The sequence below is a fragment of the Syngnathus acus genome, chromosome 21, assembly GCF_901709675.1.
Source record: "Syngnathus acus chromosome 21, fSynAcu1.2, whole genome shotgun sequence".
Taxonomy (NCBI): Eukaryota; Metazoa; Chordata; class Actinopteri; order Syngnathiformes; family Syngnathidae; genus Syngnathus; species Syngnathus acus.
In genome coordinates this window covers 7,929,651-7,949,204 of record NC_051105.1, presented here as the reverse complement: position 1 = coordinate 7,949,204, position 19,554 = coordinate 7,929,651, and the positions used below count along the sequence as shown (strand labels likewise).

At 44.4% G+C, this 19,554-nt stretch overlaps 1 protein-coding gene across 8 annotated transcripts; it reads right to left on the bottom strand.

The window, feature by feature from the left end:
- Positions 1 to 2,579: 2,579 nt before the first annotated feature.
- Positions 2,580 to 19,092, bottom strand: LOC119139655 (protein FAM126B-like). Of its 8 annotated transcripts, XM_037280503.1 has the most exons (14): positions 18,930 to 19,091; positions 14,918 to 15,026; positions 12,756 to 12,832; positions 12,228 to 12,291; positions 11,495 to 11,596; positions 10,622 to 10,801; positions 9,112 to 9,192; positions 8,780 to 8,895; positions 8,344 to 8,439; positions 7,832 to 7,948; positions 6,906 to 6,993; positions 6,657 to 6,813; positions 6,039 to 6,188; positions 2,581 to 3,447 (listed from the first exon to the last, which is right to left on the bottom strand). In XM_037280503.1, the coding sequence occupies exons 4-14, from the start codon at positions 12,276 to 12,278 to the stop codon at positions 2,828 to 2,830; spliced, it is 1,758 nt and encodes a 585-aa protein (XP_037136398.1). In that variant the 5' UTR covers positions 12,279 to 12,291; positions 12,756 to 12,832; positions 14,918 to 15,026; positions 18,930 to 19,091; the 3' UTR covers positions 2,581 to 2,827. The 8 variants fall into 8 exon arrangements, with proteins under 8 accessions (XP_037136404.1, XP_037136398.1, XP_037136399.1 ...); XM_037280504.1 differs by lacking the exon at positions 14,918 to 15,026 and having other exon boundaries at positions 2,581 to 3,444; positions 18,930 to 19,092; XM_037280502.1 differs by lacking the exon at positions 14,918 to 15,026.
- Positions 19,093 to 19,554: the final 462 nt, after the last annotated feature.

Genomic DNA, 19,554 nt, shown 5'->3' with positions numbered 1-19,554 from the left:
TGCCGCCGTTTGGATTCACCAAATCGAGCATGAGGAGGAGATGAGGGGATTCCATGTTGCATAGAATTCTATTCAGACGACGAGAACAGAAAATTTGGTGCTGCCAAGTGTTCAATAGAGTCTTTTGTTTTCTTGTTAAAATAAACTCCTGAGACACTCTGGGACTTAACCTTTTGGCATTTCAAAAAAAGACAAAAAAACAACAACCCATTAGTTTTAAACGGTTGAGAACACAAACAGCACTGTGTGGCGGATGCGACATTACAGAAAAATACATCTTTAGAAGAGACTAAAAACCCTGCACTAAGCGTATACACATCGACATATACATATATCATATACTATATAATCATCTTTTATATTTTTCCAGTAAAGGTGGATGGATTAAAGTGCATCACAATGATTGAAAACTTAAGTTTGTCAGACATGCAGAGCTGAAAATAAACTTTGAAATCATTTGGACCAGACAAGAGAAACCTCCAAAGTTATACACGTGGACCAGCATAAAAGGGTGTTTAAATTTTCCCTTAAAAAAAATAAAATAAATAAATTGTCATTGTTTTCCCGAGGGTCAAATTTGTTTGTGAACCTTCAAAGCCGTACAACAACAACAAAAAAAACCTACCTGATGTTCAGTTTGTGTGTGTGTGTTGGGGGGGAGGTCTAAAAAAGAATTAGAAAACTTGGAATCGTTTGCAAACAAATAATTGTCTCTGTAGTGCCTGCTGACCCATCAAGTAAACAATTAAACTTGACAGGCTGGGTTAAGATCCAGAACCTTTCAATAATTATGCCATCCAAAACACAAAAGGCAAAAGGTAAGCAGTTATCTTGTCATTTTTGGTTGTATGACAAGCTACAAATCAAAAAGTGCCTTGGAACATATGGAGCCGCACTTTCAAGGTTCCACTGATGACTTGGGCGTGGGTGGTCAGTATGAAACGCACGTTAGGTGATGGCGGGTGATCACTTCACCTGCAAGACCACATGCATATTTTACGACAACGGACAAAGAGAAACAATCACCAACCCTCCAGCCGGTCCCTATGTCATCTCGGGTCATATACAGCCAACGAGTATGTACAATCACCATGTAACCTCGCTTCAAAGACACCATGACGACAATACCCTCCCATCCCCAAAAAAGTGCAGTTATGTACAGTAGTTACCATCACCTATGAATTTAAAACGAAACAAAAAATCAAAACCGTGTTCAACTTAAGACAGGCAAGCAAATAAGTTGTTTAAGGACAGGATGCGCGTTGGCACGTGTGGTGACGAAAGGATGGTGGGGTGACACTGGGGTACGACGAGCATGCGGCTCAGGAGGGGATTTGACGTAACTTAAGGCGAGCGGACAGTGTGAGGAGTCCAAACAATTGCACTTACAAAAGAAAACATAAAAAAAAGTAAGACATCTTAAAAGAGCAGTTGAATGGATCCAATTGTTTGGAATGACCCCAAATGGATGACAGCCATTTTGTATATGAAGAAATAGGATGGGCTAATTCAAGCGACCAATGTCCCAACCTAATGGGCTCTTGGTGAAAACACGTGATGAGGTAGACTAACATGTTCCACGACAACTGCATTAACTCAATAGAACGCTATGACAGCCACTCGCCACTAGAGGTCAGACAAAGGCCAGCATGACGAGCTAATGCTCCGGGAACCAATCATTTGATTATCCTGTCTACAATGCTTTACACAGAGTACATGTATATTTCTCTCTCTATATATTTGTATATTATTACATTTGGTAATAATGACTGCAGTAGTGATTTCCTCAAGTCCCAGGTCGGCACTCCTTAATGAGTTCCAGTTTGGTTTGACAGCACACCAACACAGATTGAACTCTGTATACCATTTAACATTAAAAATAACCGACATGTGTTAACTTGAACATCCGACCTTCTTTCTTTGGATTGCCACTTAAAAAAATAACTGAAATCTCCTCAAACCACCATATATATATACACATCTATATTCCTGATTAAAAAAAACAGCAATTATCGGGCAAGATTTAGCAAGTGAGCGCGATTGCACGTGTACCCGGGAATGACGGGAGGGATGAGGAGGACAAAGAGCAAAGACGCCTTTCCGCGGGGGAGTATTGCTGAGTGAATGTCGACTCAAACTAAAGATGAAATGTCAAGGAACCACTGCATGAAGCCGAGAATCTTGCCGTTTCCCTTTTAGGAGCCTGAGGAATTACCTCTTTTCCACAGTTGAAGATTTACAGACACACACATACATCCACATGCAGCGGATATAAAAAGTCGACACACACCTGTTCAAATCCTAGATTTTTATGATTAAAATAATGAGACCCAGCTAAATCATTTTGGAACATTTCACACCATTAATGGTTTCCTTCTGAGGGCCATTATAACTGTCAAAACTTAGATTTTATACAGCATAGGCTGCGCAACAAACTGATGAATTACTAGTTTTTAAATCAAACCATTTGAATATTTAAAAAAATGAATGGTAATAAAAAATGCTCGCAATATCTCTATTTTTAAAAGTGAAGACAATTTGTAATTTGAGGATTGACACATGAAGTCGATGTACAATTTGTCTTCGCGGGCCACCTAAAATGATGTGGCGGGCCGTATCTGGCCCCCGGGTTTTGAGTTTGACACTTGTGATTTATGTGGTCTATACAACTCAATTAAATATAAAAATTTTTTAACCCTGTCTCAGCAAGAATAATTTCAATTGAGTTGTAAGCGTTAGAGGTCACTCGAAATGATTTATCGTGGTTTCAACATGATCTTGCATTTAAACAGGGGTGTGTAGACATTTGGTATATCCACTGTACATGTCAAACCTGTGATATGATCTGCATGTTGAAGCTGGGGGATCGGGACTGCTTGGTGAGGGGAGTCCCAGGGGACACGAGAGGGTCGTCCGGCCTGATCGTTTGACCCTCCTGCAGGCTGACTGTGGAATGGCGGTGGGCGCCGCCGGCGGGACGCCCGCTGTCCTCGGCCGAGTCTCCGCCACCGCCCTCCCGTTCCTGTCTGCCGCCGTTTAAGCTGAAGGCCATGCAGTCAAAAGACTTGCTGGAGGAGGTGCTGCCAGTCCGTACCAGAGGCGGTCCGGAGGGGAAGCTCAGGTGCTTCTTGATGGGACTCAGCTGGATGGCGTCGAGTCGGATGCTGGCCGGGGGCGACTGCTTCCTCTGGTGCTGCCGCTTGACCTCCGCCGCCGACGCGTCGGCATGCTTCGCTGCCTCGGGCTTGTCTCGCTCCTTGTCCCGGGACAATCGGGCCGTGATGGCTTTCTTGATGCTGCTGCCGCCGCTGCTCTGGCTGCCGGGCCTCGGACCACCGCCCGCTCTGGTGCCGCAGGGCTGGCTGCTGTTGGATGCCCCGGAAGAGAAACCCTCGTCTGGGTCGTTGGCGTTGAAGGAATCCTCGCCGCCGCTCATGCCGTCTGCTTCTAGTTTGATCACATTTGAGTTGTTAAAGCGTTGCTTAACATCAGAACAAAATACAACATTACATGGTTTAAAGTGGAGCTCAGGAGCTGCATTAGCTGTGCAACAAACAGAACATACTGACCTTGAGCCAAGAGTTACACAGTGGTGTGCTTAAGTCTTAGGCCACAGTCAGAGTTGTTGTTTTTAGCTATGATGACCACACAGGCATGTCGGCTAAAGTGCACTTCTTATGCACTTAAATTATGTATCCACTTTTCATGTTTTCTTTCTGTCGTGAATAACAAGGCTATTAATGAGTCTTCAACTTTTAACTGCTGTGAAACGGACCAATAAAAATTTTGAAGGGGGCAAAGACTTTTGCACAGGACTGTATTATTACATTAACAATTGTGTGGTCATTGATGATAATTTCATATCAGGCTCAGCATTCATGTTAACAACTCAGTATCCCCATTTTGTGGTTAGAGGGGATGAAGACAGTTGATTAAAAAAAAAAAAAAAAAAGCATGGTCAAGAGAGACAGCCGTTGGTCTCCATCATGCACTCTTAGGACAAGCAAGCTAAACAGACGGGGCGGAAAAAAGGCCGTATTCACATGCAAAGAACATGAGGGCAGGGGAAGATGCATGCTCTCCATTTCTTCCTCCTGCGGCACCGCTTGGTCACATGGCCGGCCGAATCCAGCCTGCTAATCTGCGGAGAGTGCCAAAGCCACTCCAAACGCTTCACGAGATTGATGGCGCGGCGCTTTGTGCTGACAAGTAGCCGAGGCAACTGGGCGAGTGCACGAGGCTCACGCATATACAGGGATGCTTGAAATAGTATGTCAAGGATGGCTATGAATATTGATCAAAAGGAAAGATGGATGCCTTGATCAATCAATCAATCTGACATTAGCGGCATCGATTCTGAAAGACATTTTATGCGTCCAATTTCATGTTCCGGCACAGGGATCAAAAGATCCATAAAATTAGGATTAGATAGGTTCGGTGTAGAAAGTCATCCTACTGTAAGATGAAGCTCCCAAGGTGAGACTCGTGACATAAATCGTAAATATTCAGAGCACACAACGCATTACAATCTCGATACGGAAGATTGTTCAGCGAACACCTCTGACAAAACTAATCATTATTCATTATGTCTGCATGTGTGTGTGCAGAATATTTGATACGGCGCTTGTACTCATTACATTGTGCGAGTGGCCATAATGTTGTGGCTGGAGGGCACTGGCACTTCATTCCATCATAAATTAGTGACACCTAACAGGAGAGTACGTAGAAATAAAAACGATTTCTTTCACAGTGCCAAATTGTGTCGCACGGAGGGAATTATCACAAAAGCACCTTAATTGATTTGCTCTCAAGACTATTAAATGCCTCAAACCTCGGCACATTTGGTGCAGCGTACAGATTCCGGCACAGTTACTAGCAAACACGAGTACAATTGAGTTAGCACAGACAAGATCCTTCTTCCCAGTCCTCTCCAATGGAAGAGCTGCAGAAAGAACTTTCAAGGAAAGAATCATGCAAAGACATCTGAGCAGTACCTTCTGTCATAGGTTCAACATCCAAAGAGCACAGAGAGAAATGGAGACAAGACAAAATGGGCGAGATGGTGGACCCTAGCGATTATTTGTAAAGCACCGCTTGACATTTTGGTTAATACCGACAAAGTCATTGACTTGACCTTGTCACATATGACGTTAGGAACTCTGGAAAGTTTGCTAAAGCATGGACATGCACGACAAGAGGGCTCGTTCCCACTCACTGAGCTGAGGGAGGGACGTGACGTGGCAGAGGACTGCGCTGGCAATCACCAACGCCAAACAGAACGGCGAGTCGCCCGTGTGAAAGCGTGGGGCCAAGTGTGAGCGAAAAAGCGGTGCACTGAGCCGCAGCGTGGAAACAAGACGTCAGGTGCTCTGCCGGTCATCTAAAATAGAGCCACTTATATGGATGAGAAAGACTGTCTCCATGACTCAGTGAGTGACAAGGGGCAAAGTAAGAATGTACGCGAGGGAGGGAAGGAGGGAGAGCGAGAGGTTTCGACAGGGCCATGCAACAAGGCCACTTCCTTCCAAGCCAATTGGCAACTCTTCCACTTGTCGGGCAAAGAGCAGCAGGATGTTAGCTAAGGGTGGGTGTGTGGACAAGTTAAAACCACGTTTCCACCAAGCGCTAAGCTTCAGTTAAGCTGTTTCCCCTCCACAAATTTCAAAATGAAATGAATATTTTGGGGGTGCTGACTTTTTTTTTTTTTTTTTAAACATTCAGCCAGTTAATAGGTTTATCAGGATTTGTTTCTGCCATTTCACCATATCAGCATTGCTTATTTTTTTTTTTTTAAAAAACAATCACTGCCGGAGGGTTTCCAAAAACATAGCACGTAAACCACTGCTGGACTTTTGAATCTTTTTTTTTTTTTTTTTTAAAAACATGTATTGAAGTTAACCAAAATGTACTCGCTTGGTAAAAACGGGGCTGAAGGTTACCCGAGGGGAATGCAGAGGCAGTAAAGCGGAACCCCGCAAAGCTGTAGGGGAGGAGAGAGGGGGGGTTGCTGCCCAGGGTGTCCGCCCCCTTTGCCCTACCCTCGAGAGTGATGGGGGGAATGACGCTGCTGCTGTGATGGTGGCCGTGAGGGCCCCCTCCTCTCTGCTCATTGGCCGATGGGTGTCGGGCGGGATTAGGTCGCGCGACGGCGACGCTAGGCTCTGCGTCGCTCGAGAAGTCAAAACAATCTGGGAGTCAACAACACAGACGGGGAAACGTGCTTCTTTAATGGCAGCGCGTCTTGGGCCACCTTTTGTCTCATCAATTTACTGGAATTTCCAACAATAAAAACCACAATCCTAAAAGCGACTGGCCTTCTATGAAGATTAAGGCGGAGGAATTTGCAAGCACCATTTTGTCATGACTTTCTTGCAGAAGAAGCAGTGAGACAAACTACATGATGACAACTACACAAAGTGACAGGAGACACCATTTTGCACCAATGGTGTGACAGGATTCTTTTCTCACTGCTCAGAAGATCAAAACAAAACATGAATCAATCATTTTCTCACCTAAAAGCTGCTTCTTGTGGCCTTTCACACATTGAGAAACATCATGTAAATATTTGCATGACTTTCATACAGTGATAAAAAGATGAGGGGGGGGGGGGGGGGGTTATATAAATGATAGCGTGCTGTCTCTTCCCGCAACCTTACCCTCTCTCTTCCAGCGGTGGCGTCGGATGGAGGCGGTGGTGATGGCCGAGATGGAGATGCGCCTTACGGTGGGTGTGACTTCCACCTGCAGAACTTTGCGGCCCTGAGGTTCGTTTGGGGCGCTGTCTGGCAGCGAGTTCTTCATGGCGTTGCCCAGCTGGGGGTTGACGACACAGAGGGAACATCAACGTGGCTCCCAAATGAAGAAGGCTGAAGGGTTCCACACGACTGTTTAAAACTGTCACTTACCAGAAGAGGCTGGGAGTAAAGCTCCAGCTGGGATCTGTACAAAATGTCCTCCAAAGCTTCCCGACCCATCTCCCACTCTCCGTTGTATCTACGTACGCAAACATAACAACATCAAATATTAGCAAAGATAACATGAACCCAGTTCCTTGGTTTTTCTAAGCGTGACAGAGTGAGAGTCACCACCATCTTCTCTTGACAGTATGTGGCACTAAAATTATTGGGGAGCATATTAACCTAAATCCCGGTGTCGTCTTCAGCCGTTTTGAGCCAAGGATGCCTGTGAAAGCACGGCATGCAAATGAAGCGCCCAGGATTAGTCAAAAAATAAATAACAAAATAAAGGGGGACTTATTTCAGCTCTCTTAATGCTCATGTAGTCTTTGTCCGACCAATCTCCTGATTGCTGCTGCGCCTCTTCAGGAGAAAAATTAAGCCGACAGTAGATTGGTCACACTTGTCTTTAGCGCGTCACCCAAAGCGGCGGTGATTTGAGTCGCTGCGAGATCAGGGGAGCCCCGCTCGCTAAGGACGAAATATCATTGGGGAGGCCGTAATCAGCTTTGCGTCGGTCGGTTGGTCACTCTCATGAGGGTTGAAATCACCTGCTCCCCTGGCTCGCTGCCGATGTAATCAGCCTGCACTGAGAGGAGTGTCTGTCCTTGGCACCGTGAGAGTTTGCAACATTGGAATGCAGTCTGTCTGCACTGGTTAAGTACAATCACAAAACAACAAATGGATTATATACAGAATTTAAAAAGCTATTTAAAAAGCTCCTCCCAGTATAATCCACCTCTGCTGGCACGTCAATAAAAACTGACCATTATTCTCAAAGGGGGAATTGTGGCTTGAGTTCTTGGAATCGATTGCGCAAGTGTACCGAATGAAGTGGCCGCCGGGCGGCGACGCCGATCGGCTGAGACACTTACATGGCATGATAAACAGCAGTCAGCATTTGCACCATGAACTCCGGGTCCAAGAGCACACGGTTGGGAGGCTCCCTCCAGAGTTTCTGCTGTTGCCGCGGGAAACCGCACACACACAACCTGAGGATGACACACACACACACACGAGGCTTAACTCGAGGGCTGAGCATTGTTCCGGCGCCGTGCAATCTCCACAGTCAAGCCTTGCAGTCTGTCTGTCTAAAGTGCGCTCGCTCCAGGCGTTGTTTGCCTGCCTGCTCGCCACTCTTTTAGTCATTCGGAAATACTAGTGCAGTGGCGCCATTACTGGCCAAATCCTCGCGGCGTTACCGGCTCATCTTGTGAATCACATATCGATTCTGACTGCAAAACACGGCTGGAAAAATGAAAAAGCGCAATTGCGTTGAAAATGTGTTTCCCATCGGTGCGGTCGCCAAATGTCAAAGAAATGAAGAGTCATACAGATTGAAGTCAAAGTCGCAGATGTATGCTGTGTGGGTGCGTGCAATCCTCACCGGGAGCTCATTCTGCAGACTGACTGATAGGAGGACAGGGGCATGTAGACCACGGCGGAGTTGTAGCACAGCATGAGGAAACACAGCACCTCAAATCTGCAAACGAGCGTCACAAACACATGGCAATAATAATTCCAGCACAACCGAGGCAGGTTTTTATATTCTGCCACCTTAACCATTAGCGAAGCGTTTTACACTCGAAAATAATCTGCGTTTTTCCACCTGCACGTCCGCATCGAGCTCCTCAAGACCTCCAAAGTAAGCGCCGTAATCGACCGGGCGCAGCGGAGGTAAACGACCGGCCGTGTATCATCGCAGCGAAGCGTCAACCCTTGTGGGGTTTTCCAGTTTCTTGTCATAACCAATATTTCAGTCCGACACACGGAGTGCTCAAAGGAAACCCTGGTCTTGATGAAGTCTGCCGATTCTCTCGTACCTGTTTTGAGCCGTGAAGGTCTCTCTCTGAGGGTGGAGGCCGCTATACACCACTCGGATCAGGTCGTGTTGACACAGAGCCCCCTCTGTCAAGGCCATGGAACCCAAGCTTGAAGGCTACACAAAACACAAATACACTCTGAATGGAAAGAATTTGAACAATTACTCCACTCACTACTTATGATAATGAATGAAGTGGAAGCACACAGAGGCAATGAAGCTCAAATGTTTGGAGAACAGTGCGAGCGCAGCCCAGCGGGGGACAAGAAAAGGAAGAGGGAATCTTCGCCAAAGCTGACCTGCTTCTGTAAATACGCGCTCAGTAATTCTCACCTCATGATAAATCGACGGTTTGGATAACGAGGGGATGGTGAAGGAAAGGAGCTTGCTGTTGCCGTCTTTGTCCACAATCTCCTGGTGAGCAGAAAAAACGACAGAGAAGCCATGTCGTGAAAGCGATGGAGCATTTCTCCTGGTCCCCGAGAATGAGCAGCAATGTTTACACTGTAACTTCCCAAGACACGTCAATCACAATAATTACAGTTGGCTCGCACATATGTTTGCTCTTCGTCCTTCCCTTGTAAACCAGCTAAAGAGGAAGACGAGCGCTTCCTCACACGAGTTCTCAACAAAGCGGCTCGCCGTCTTTCTGCTCTCTCGGCATGTGAAGACCGATAAGAACATCATTACGATTGCATCGTCAAATCTGCGCTTTTCAAAGCGTGAAGAGGAAACCAGGAGAGGTGAAATCTCTTGTCTTGAGAATGCAACAAGCAAGCTAAGCTAATCAAATGGTAAGCGACAAGGCAAAATGGATTCATTTTACTTTCCACAGTAAAACAGGTGATGAGATTCTGGAGCGAGCAGAAAAATCATTCAAATCAATTCCCTAATGAGGGGCTGAGAAATGTCAGTCGTTTTATTAAAACCACCGCCGATTCCTCAGAGGGATTCATGATCTATATTTTAATGGACTGTGATGGCAAACAGGTTCAAATGCATCATTCATTCCTCGTGACACACTTAGTCCGGCCGCCTCGATATGCGCTCGTGTGTGGCACTGCTAAGCAGCAAGCTGTTTATCACAGCCCAAGAATGAAGAGCGTGCGAGGCGTGCTGCTCGTGTGTAGAATGAGAAGAATAAATTATGCATGAATATACTTTCAGCGGCATCGGCTGAAATGGTGTGCCATCTATTGACATGTCTCTCGCTCTTCGCACATATTCAAGATGAGCTTTTAAAGCCACGTCCCATTAGCTGTTGGTTTTTTCCTGTTGCTTTTCTTTCAGGTCGTGCAAACAGTGCACTTACTGATTTGCTATTATGCCATTTGGAATTATCCACATTAAATCACTATCTATTCGCCTTCTATCCATTTGAATTGAGAAAAAAAAATAAAAATGTTGAGATATATTCCACATACAGCGTCAGCCCTAAAAGCGTAACGTGTGGATTCCTCATCAATAATGCGAGACAAGGCCTCGTGTATCACCTGACCCAAATGCTCCCAAACGCTTGTACCGCGAAATTTTTATTTATATTCTAGCAAAAGCAATATTGCGAGATGCTTTACTGTATCCTGGTTATTCTATATCCTGCTATATTTAAAAAGACCTCTTCTTTCTGCACGTTTCAGTTGCTACTTTGCATGCCTCTAAGCCGCAGTGCACTAGCGGCTTATTATCTATTTACATTTTTAATCTATTGGGTACAAATGTATCTTTGTTAAAGCCAGCAATTCAAATGAAAGTGACAGGCACGATAATAAAATGTTCTTCCAATATATGGACACCTGTGGAAAGCAGGCTTGCTAATCCACTGCTAGAGCAACACGACACCCACCAGGTTGTAGATGCCGAGGAGGAGGGCCTCAATGCAGCCATTGCTCTGCCGATCTCTGCTGGCCGTGACTCGAAGATACACCCACACCAGCTCGGGCAGAAACTGCATGGTGAAACGCCGCAGGCGGTTCTCAGAGCTGCGGTAGAGCTCGAACAGCTGGTGGCACACGGGCTCCAATAACTGGATGGATCAAAAGGGGACATGCGTAAGAACATACCAACGTGTGCCTGTGGCTAATGCGTTGAACTGACGAGGTTCAACGCACACTAGTTGCCCCCGCCCTCCCCCCATCACCCGTCTGCACATCGTAGCTTTCTAACATGAATGCCAAACCTCTTCACATAACCGAAAGAGGCTTGGGGGCAAAGTCAAGTCAATAATGGGAGACGCAGGGAAGTAAGGCGGTAAATCAACATCGTGAGTCAGGCAGGATGGTCTGGAAAAAGGCAGCCAGCGCGCCCCTGTTTGGACCTTTTAGTGCTGATTAACTCGACGAGAGTCTAAAGACCGCTCTTGTGTACACGCGCAAAACTTTGGCCCAACAGGTTATTGACACCGATCCATTTCTTTCATGCACACCTTCTTCCAAATGGGATTGCACAGGCAAAGAATTGAGATTGGTAATTAATTTAAGTCTGCGGTTGGTTGATATCAAATTTGACCGTGAAGGAGAAGCGAGGAAAAAGGCTGCCAAGATAATGAGATTTTCCCACTGAATCACTCGTGTCAAATTAGAGTTCCATATCACTGAGCGTTGCTAGCCTCCAGGATTGTCTTCACGTCACAAAACAAATTGTAGAAGGTGACCTTTTGGAACTTTTATTTTCCCTCTGATTCAGCCTGAATGTGGGTGTGTTTTATCTTGTATGTCACCTCATTTCCAGGATCTTGGATGACCCTGTACAGCGCTGGTACTAAGGATTTCTTCAAATGCAGGCTGCCGGCATAACTTGAGAGCTGGGTTTCTGGTAAGGACTGGGTAAAAGTAGGAAAAAAAAACAAAAAATGGTTAGTTCGACAGAGTGACGACACTTTTGCAATTTTTCAAAGTATTGGCTGGCTCCATGACACAAGAACGAAGCAGCATTTCATCATTTTCATGCATATGAAGTAACATTAAATAAAAGCTGTAGTGGTCCCTGAAATCAAATTGCTTAAATAATTCAAATTCTTTTCCACTTGTGAGACGGGGCCAAATAACGTCAGTGGAAAAAGTGCCTCTCATTAACGGCAATGTGAAAAATCTGTCAGAGACACCTGAAAAGAAAAAAAAAAAAATCTGACAGGTTCTCATAATTGCCCAAGGTGAGGAAAACGGATCTCCTCGAGAAAAGGACTTCTTGACATCGAATTAGAAGAAGCAGCTTGAACCTCGGGGTGCTTCCTTTTTTGTGTTGTCAAGGGTTGTGCTCTTCAGTGCTCGCACAATGCCTTCCATTGAGCATTTCTTCACATTTTCCGACACAAACACTAGCTGCCTAACCCTTTCTTACGCACACTTAAGTTTTAAACTGGATGTAAATTACAGTGTGTGTTCAATTAATTTTTCAAAAAATCCAAAGACCTCCTCCTTAATTAATAGGGGTCACAAATGACACTGCATTACCTTGAATTCGGAGAGCCATTCTTCCACAACTCCGCGCTCTGAACCCAGCATCTTCCTCAGCTGCCTGGTGGGGAAAAAAAAGCAACCCTCAGTTGACCTTGTTAATGACACCTACGTTTGTATGTAAATTCAATTCTATTCAAGCGTGGCATATTACTAAACTTCTTTGTGCCCTCAAATGACACCACAAAATAATAATAAGAGAGGAGCTAGTGACTCACTGCATGGCACTGGCCACACGGTTACATAATGCGCTAGCTACTATGCTGACCTCACCTGTCACCATGCATCAACGAATAACAACCCTCCATTTGCGCCATCCCCTGATGATAAAATTTACGTGGGCAGCTTTCGGCTTGGCAACTTCCATTTTTGTGACATATGCAAATCAAACATGCACGCACAACTGGGATCATTAAGATGCATCAAATAAAACCATATGGACTCTGTTTTGCTTATGCAAGCATCTATTGCATCAATTTTGTTATTTATATACTAGTGTTACGTACTTTGTCTTTATTTTCTTACCTCGGTGAGGGACAACTCAGATCTCCACAGGGAGAGTCGAATGGTTTTCGACTAAGTCGCGCATCTTTGAGCGTCACCTGAGACGAGAGGAGACATAATCGACAATTAACACAAATAGTGGTATCCCGGTGTTTGAAAATTGAAACGACATACACAAAGCTGGCGAGGACAGCAGAAGGAAAAGTCGTCGAATGACTGAAAATAAAGTACTTTATTAATAAATTTGAAGTTTTTCTCTAGGACCATTGTTGTTCACTTATTGGGCGTCTGACAAAATAAAAGAAGAGACAGCACGAGCTGTCAAAGAATTTTAATTCAAAGGTCTGAGGGAACAGACTGTGACAGTCATTATTTGAAACACTAAATAAGACATTTTGGGAGGTGCCTCGAATTGTGGACGGGTTCATTAGAGTGCAATTTAACTGTTTTAGTTCCTCACAAAGTGGCTCGAGTATATCCAAATCATCTGTGTGAATAAATTATTCAAAAAGTTCTCACTGCGCCGAGGACATTTGGCTTTCTGTTGCGCTCACAACATTTTTCACCCACCCTGGGAAGCCATTTTCCCCAACACAGTATTTAACTCGCCAATGAGCTGTCACAAATTTCGACACAATACGTCGTCACATAACTGGGTCGCACAAACGACAATAAGCAAACTAACTTCCCTACATGTGCCATTCCTTCAATATACAAGATTAGCTCATTGTGTTTGCAAAGGACTAGCAAAGCAGCGACCCATCCTGTTTACAGCACCGCCAACCCATATTACAATAGAATGATAAATAGTTCCCTTCGTTGGAACAAAGCCAAATAATGGACTTCAAATACACAATGTATTCATCCATTATTGAATTTGTAGTCTGGCTAGGGCAAGGCTTTCCATTTAGAACAACTGTCTTGACTATTTATGCAATTAGGAATCCACAATAGTGCCAGTCTTATCTCAGCGTTGTAAACACAATAAATGACTCACTAAAAACTTTGCGAGCAGGTCTAAGTGGCCAATTAAGTTCAGTCCATTAAGATTTATCCATACAATTTAAGTGACCTATTTCCAGCATGTTCTTGATGGCAACTATTTGGCCGACGACACTCAATTAGTGTCTGCTAAATAAAAGTCAAACTGAATTGCACGGAAATATGTTACAAGCCCAAATGAGCGGTGCCAAGTTTCAACAGTCCGACATGACCCTAACCCAAGGTCATTTTAGCTCAACCAACCATGAATTATTGAGCAGGTTCTGTGCTAGTTTGTGCCACTTCTTTCCTTCAAGTCAATATCCAACCAAATGGGTTCATCACATCCTGCAACTCAACACTAACCTAGGAATCTCTCATCCTTTCTGGGCGCATGTTTATTTCCAGGAGGTCTCCGAGGAACACCTACACCCGAACAGCTCATCCAAACATTTTCCATAGGTAAGAGGATTACCTCCTCATACGTGACCCTGGAGAAACTGACGGGTGTAATCCCTGCCCTCTATTAATACGAGAACTAGCCGCTCGGCGGCAGCGGCGGAATGGGATGTCTCCTCAGGGACAGAAAAAGCTTAATTAATAACAAATTCAGCAGTGTGGAATGCTTCATCTTTATTTTGAAAGTGACCCATTCACCTGCAAAAGAAAACGGACAAGTCCAAAACGACGTGCCATTGAGGTTTGTGTCACAGAGGTCATTGTCAGACAGTCAATATGTTACTGATTCTCCTCCGGGACACAAAAATGGACATACTCGGGCGGGCTAAATACATCCTGAGCATGTTTAGCAAGAGTGAATGGCGCTTAAGAAAAAAGAAACCAAAAAAAACAAACTGTGACGTTTGATACAGACAGAGGGAAGAATTGTCTACGCTCAGCATCATCCTTCTCTCGGCGCTCATGGGCCAGGCGAGGGGAACTGAGGCGTACGCACATCCAGAGCTAAAATTAGCAACTGCAGCTGCAGGGCCAGACGTGCTGGGATGGCTCCATGTTGCAACACACACGCTACACACACACACACACACACACACACATAGACAGTTGCATCAATTAGACAGGACGAGCCACAACATGTGGAGAGAGCGCAGATGAGCACCGGAAACATACGGCCTCGTCCTCAGACTTGGAATGCAAACACGTACGTACGCACAGTGGAAAACCATCTTGGAATATATTACCTCCGAGTGAGAGGAGGTCAGCGTCTGCTAAGCGAGTTTCAACAAAAGGTTGACCTTGAGCATGCCGACCACAGGGCAGACCAAACGCTTTAAACCACAGAAGGAAGAGCTGAGAGAGAGAGAGGGGGAGAGAGAGAGAGAGAGAGGAGGGCTGCATGAATACTCCGAGATCACGACTTCGGCATTAAAACGCTGATGATGAGATTTACATTTTGGCTCCATAAAGTGCACTGCGGCTAGCTAGCGTAACAATGACAAAATGCCCAAAGCGGCTAACTGTGGCCAAGCTAATAAGCATTAGTGAGACCACTCCCGATGTTATTATCCTTTTAATACTCTGTCGCCTTCCAGAGCACGTTTGTTAACAGGCGGCGTGCTCACCAGAGTACACGCCTACGCTTCCCTTCCACGTATTCCAAATCCCATCTCAACATCAAATAGCTGGCGCTAATTCAAAGGCGCCATGGATCACCCGGGCTTTTGGCCAGCGCTCAACTTTGGACCGACAGGGAGTCGTGACCGAGCGCGGAGTGAAGAGGATGATGCCTGGTTGATGTTATCTAACACTGACCACCCGCGCCTCAAATGACCAATTGTGGGTGCGTTTTGCGTCTTCGTTGGCTTTACGATGATACTTATTCGCAAAGAAAGAGCAACTTTAACATGGCTGATCAGAGACAGAAATTGTGAGAATGGTGAATAGAACATTTTCGACGACAGCGGTTGACACGTTTCGAGTAGCGCCATATTTTGACAGATGAGCATAAAAATAAGTCAAACTAAATTAAATACACAACACGCCATAACATTTAATACAGCTGTTGTAACGAATGGGAGCCCATTGCCAGTTTGTCCTCAACAAGCTGCTCGCCATCTTGGGGTTATTTATTTGTTTTAAGCTTCTCACCATTGTCTTTTAATGCTCAATCTCCCCATGCACCAAAGCGGTTTTGATGTCTTCATTTGCAAGTCACAACATATTAGGTGCGTGCAAAGACTGCTGGCAATAAATCCGTACTTTAAGTGGGACTGTTGATCTTGTCTCTCAAAAACATTTTTTTTCTGGGAAGGCGTAGGCTCATCGGTCTCATTATGTGACATGCTGCCTTTTCTAAGAAGCTTGTGTTGTTTTCTAACTTAATTTTGCAAAACTACATTAAAAAAAGAAAAATTCTTATAAGCCCTTAATCATAATTACTTTTGAAAAATTTTAACATCTTTGTGCTGGTGATGGTCTAAGCCTGGAACTGAAATGTTCCTTTTTTGTTAAGTTTTGAAATCCCAACATGGATTTTCAAGCATCAAAATCCAGCTGTTTTTATCCATCCATGAACAGTTTGCTCTTGGCCTCAGGTATGTGCTTTCCGAACACTCCCCGTTGATGTATTTCCAAATATCGATCAATTATGCACTTTGTTGTTCAAGCCAGACTATTTTATGGTTCAGTGCTGGGCCTCCCCGACAGAAAGATAATCAAAGAATGGCTCGCTGTTGTGCAGATTGCAGTGGCAGCCAGCACCCAGATAGACAAGGATACATGGCAAAGCAGTGACTCACATCCAGCCGAATGTCAAGCCTGTGCACGAAAGCCGCCTAAAATTCCACTATGGCACCAAGACCACATTTTAGAAGCAGAGGGAAGAAAAAGAGACTTATGCAAATTGTGACACATTCAAAGGAAAATGTACTTTGCAGGTATGAAGTCTTGGCTCTTATCTGAAAGCTCTCAGGAAGCGCAAAAAAAAAAAATATATATATATATCCCACTTGATTTTCCTCCAGCGGGGGGAACGTCAGTGGGCTTGAAGCCTGTGTGATCCTCTGAGTCCATGGGGGCGAGCAAGCGCAGTGGAAAACAGTTCCCGCAGCTAATCCATGTCTGGCTAATTACAGCTTTGATCCTTTGGGTGAACGCGTCGCCTAAAAGGGAGGGCGCCGACGCGCGCTGGAGCTGCACGAACATTGTTTCTGTTAAATGGCTTCAATCACACCTGTGTGACAGACACACAGTTGTACTCCGTTCGGTCTCAACTATCCTGGCATTCATTTTCAATAAATGTTCTTCCGGTGCAGGTGTATCAATCGATCCCAGCTAAATTTGGGTATAAAACACATTCTGAGGTAGAGGTTTCTTTATTATTATATTTGCAAATTTATTTTATTCCTTAGGTTTGTTTTATGCATTGGCCAATTAATCAAATGCGGGAGTTTTATTCTACTAGGTATCAAAATTGACATCTCTATTTGGTGGATTTTCACCTATTGCGTGTGGATCTGGAACGACATCCGTAAAAGTTGGATAAATGAAGACTCGGCTGCAGCAATTTTGCAGGATGTCTTTTGTAAAAGAGGCTTTTACTTTTTACTGCAATCTCAACAAGAACCACTAAGTTGCACTGATCTTGTTTTATGCGGCGTGTACGTTTAATGTGAAGAGCTTTCGTCGGGCTTCTCGCGCTATCAACAAAGGGAAGATTTATTTTTGAAACCTCGCCATAAACAGCCTCACAATTCATTTCCAAAAGCCTGCTAAGCACAGGTGCCATTCGACACTGAACGGGAAAGGATGCAGGGAGAGATTAAACGGGTAATTGGGAGTTTCTGCTCTAAAATAGCCTGCTGTCCTAGTGATAGTCCCAAAACACACAGCCACAGAGACAAGAGAAAGGAAGGAGTAAGGGAGGAGGGGATGATGATGATAATTGAGGATAAGCAGCAGATGGCATGGCATCAGTTCTGCATTTTTGCCAGCGATGCTATGATTTGAGGAACGCGCCTGTGCAAAGATGAGTGGAATTATTAAAATCCATTATTATGCAACCGGTCAAATACTAATCATTCATGATCCTGTTTTAAAACAACCACACAGGTGAAATGTGGTGAATGCAAACCAGAACGTCTTTAACAAGTGACCATCCACAGCAGAGTAGCTTTGGATCAGCTTCACTACGGATTAATACAACAATTACTTCTCCAAGGGAACTCATCATAATGCCTCATTTATTTATCTAAAGGTTTACAACCCAATCACACAAAAATAAATAGCAAAGATTAAAGCAAATGAAAAGTCAGCTCATTCGTAGCCTACATGGATGGCACTGGCATTTACAAGGGGGAATAATTGGGACATTGAAAATTAAAAAGAAAAAGCAAGTATTGTTAAAAAATTAAAACAAGGCAGCAGTCTTCATCTTAATGCAAGCACGCATTTGTCCTCAATTGACGATCATCCCGTTTTTTTTGAGTGAAATTACACTTTTTCCTCATATCATTACAATTAATACATTATAGTTTTTCCTTGCTGGATCACAATGTTTTTGAAGTTATTACTTTAAAAATCACAATTTTCTGTTGAAATTCCTACTTTTTAAAAACACTGGCTCTCTCGTAAGACTCTTCACATTTACGAACATGGCAGTCACAACCATAACATTGGGTACACTTGCATGCTTTAATATGCAGGCTGTGTTAACAGTAGAACATACAACACTGATTAAAAACGTTTTTACCAGATTATCTTTGGGTTTTATTACGTTTATAAAGGCTGCTTGACATCGAGCAGGTGTACCTAATCTAGTGTCCCCTATCTAGTGCCACGGTGGCACAAAAAAAGCACGTTTACGTTACGTACGCGGAACAACACCGCCTGGAGTTACTGTCGTTATATTACATTAAAGCGCTTTTTATTTTCTTCTTGTGTCCATCCGTACTTTCAAGTCAGTTGAGCGCCACGAAATCTCGTGATCCCCGCCGCAGCTAGCAAACCTTAGCTCGGCTCTTTAGCTTCACCCGTACGAACGTCCTCCGTCCTCGGTCAGGACCAGGCCGGAGACCGACTGCCACACATCGTCAGTTCTGTCCCAACGCTCCAACCGGCTTTTAACACTTACACGCCACGTACTAAAATCGCCTCAGGTACCCTTCTAACGCATACAACCATGATGGTAACGCTTCAAGTCAGCGCCGAATATCCTATTTTCCCTTCCTATGCAGCGAGTCATGGGACACCCACCTGTAGTGACGTTCGTTGCGGTGACTGTGAAGGGGAAACGGTTGTGGTGTTTGACGAGGGCGGTCACCTGGGTCGAGCTTGACGACTCGCGCTGTGACCAACAGCAGCGCCTCACGTCCCGTGTGCGAGTGCGTGTGTGTGTTTGAGTGCACTGGGACAATGCTTCAAACAGCGCGCGACGCGATTGGTCGAGCTGAGCGGAAGTACTGCGAGCTTGCTCAGCAAAAGGGGCGGAGGGTGATGCGTTCACAACCGTCGGACTACAGTGATCCCTCGTTTCTTGCTGATAATTGGTTCGAAGATCCCCCGCGATAGGTGGAAATCCGCGATGTGGAGTCAATATTTGTACGATACCTTTTGTAATTTTTTTTTCAACACTTTATTTTATTTTATTTTCAAACACCTTATTGTATTTAAAACACTTTTTAAACTTGAATCTTGAAAACACTTTTTAAACATTTTAAAGTTAAACTGACTTTTAGAAACATTCTTTTCATTCATTCAAACATTCATTCTACATTAATATTTTTTGTATTTTTCAAGTTTCAAGCTCAACACCCTTATTTTCAGTTTCAAATTTTATTTTTTATTTTGTTTTTTTCAAGTGCAAAACTTTTTACACCAA

Excerpts from the sequence above, each read along its gene's own strand:
- LOC119139655 (XM_037280503.1), bottom strand. The coding sequence starts at position 12,278 with ATGCTGGGTTCAGAGCGCGGAGTTGTGGAAGAATGGCTCTCCGAATTC. Across the intron at positions 8,896-9,111 it reads AACCGTCGATTTATCATGAG|CCTTCAAGCTTGGGTTCCAT; the intron begins GTGAGAATTACT and ends TGTTTTGTGTAG. Across the intron at positions 6,994-7,831 it reads ACTGCTGTTTATCATGCCAT|ATACAACGGAGAGTGGGAGA; the intron begins GTAAGTGTCTCA and ends TTGCGTACGTAG.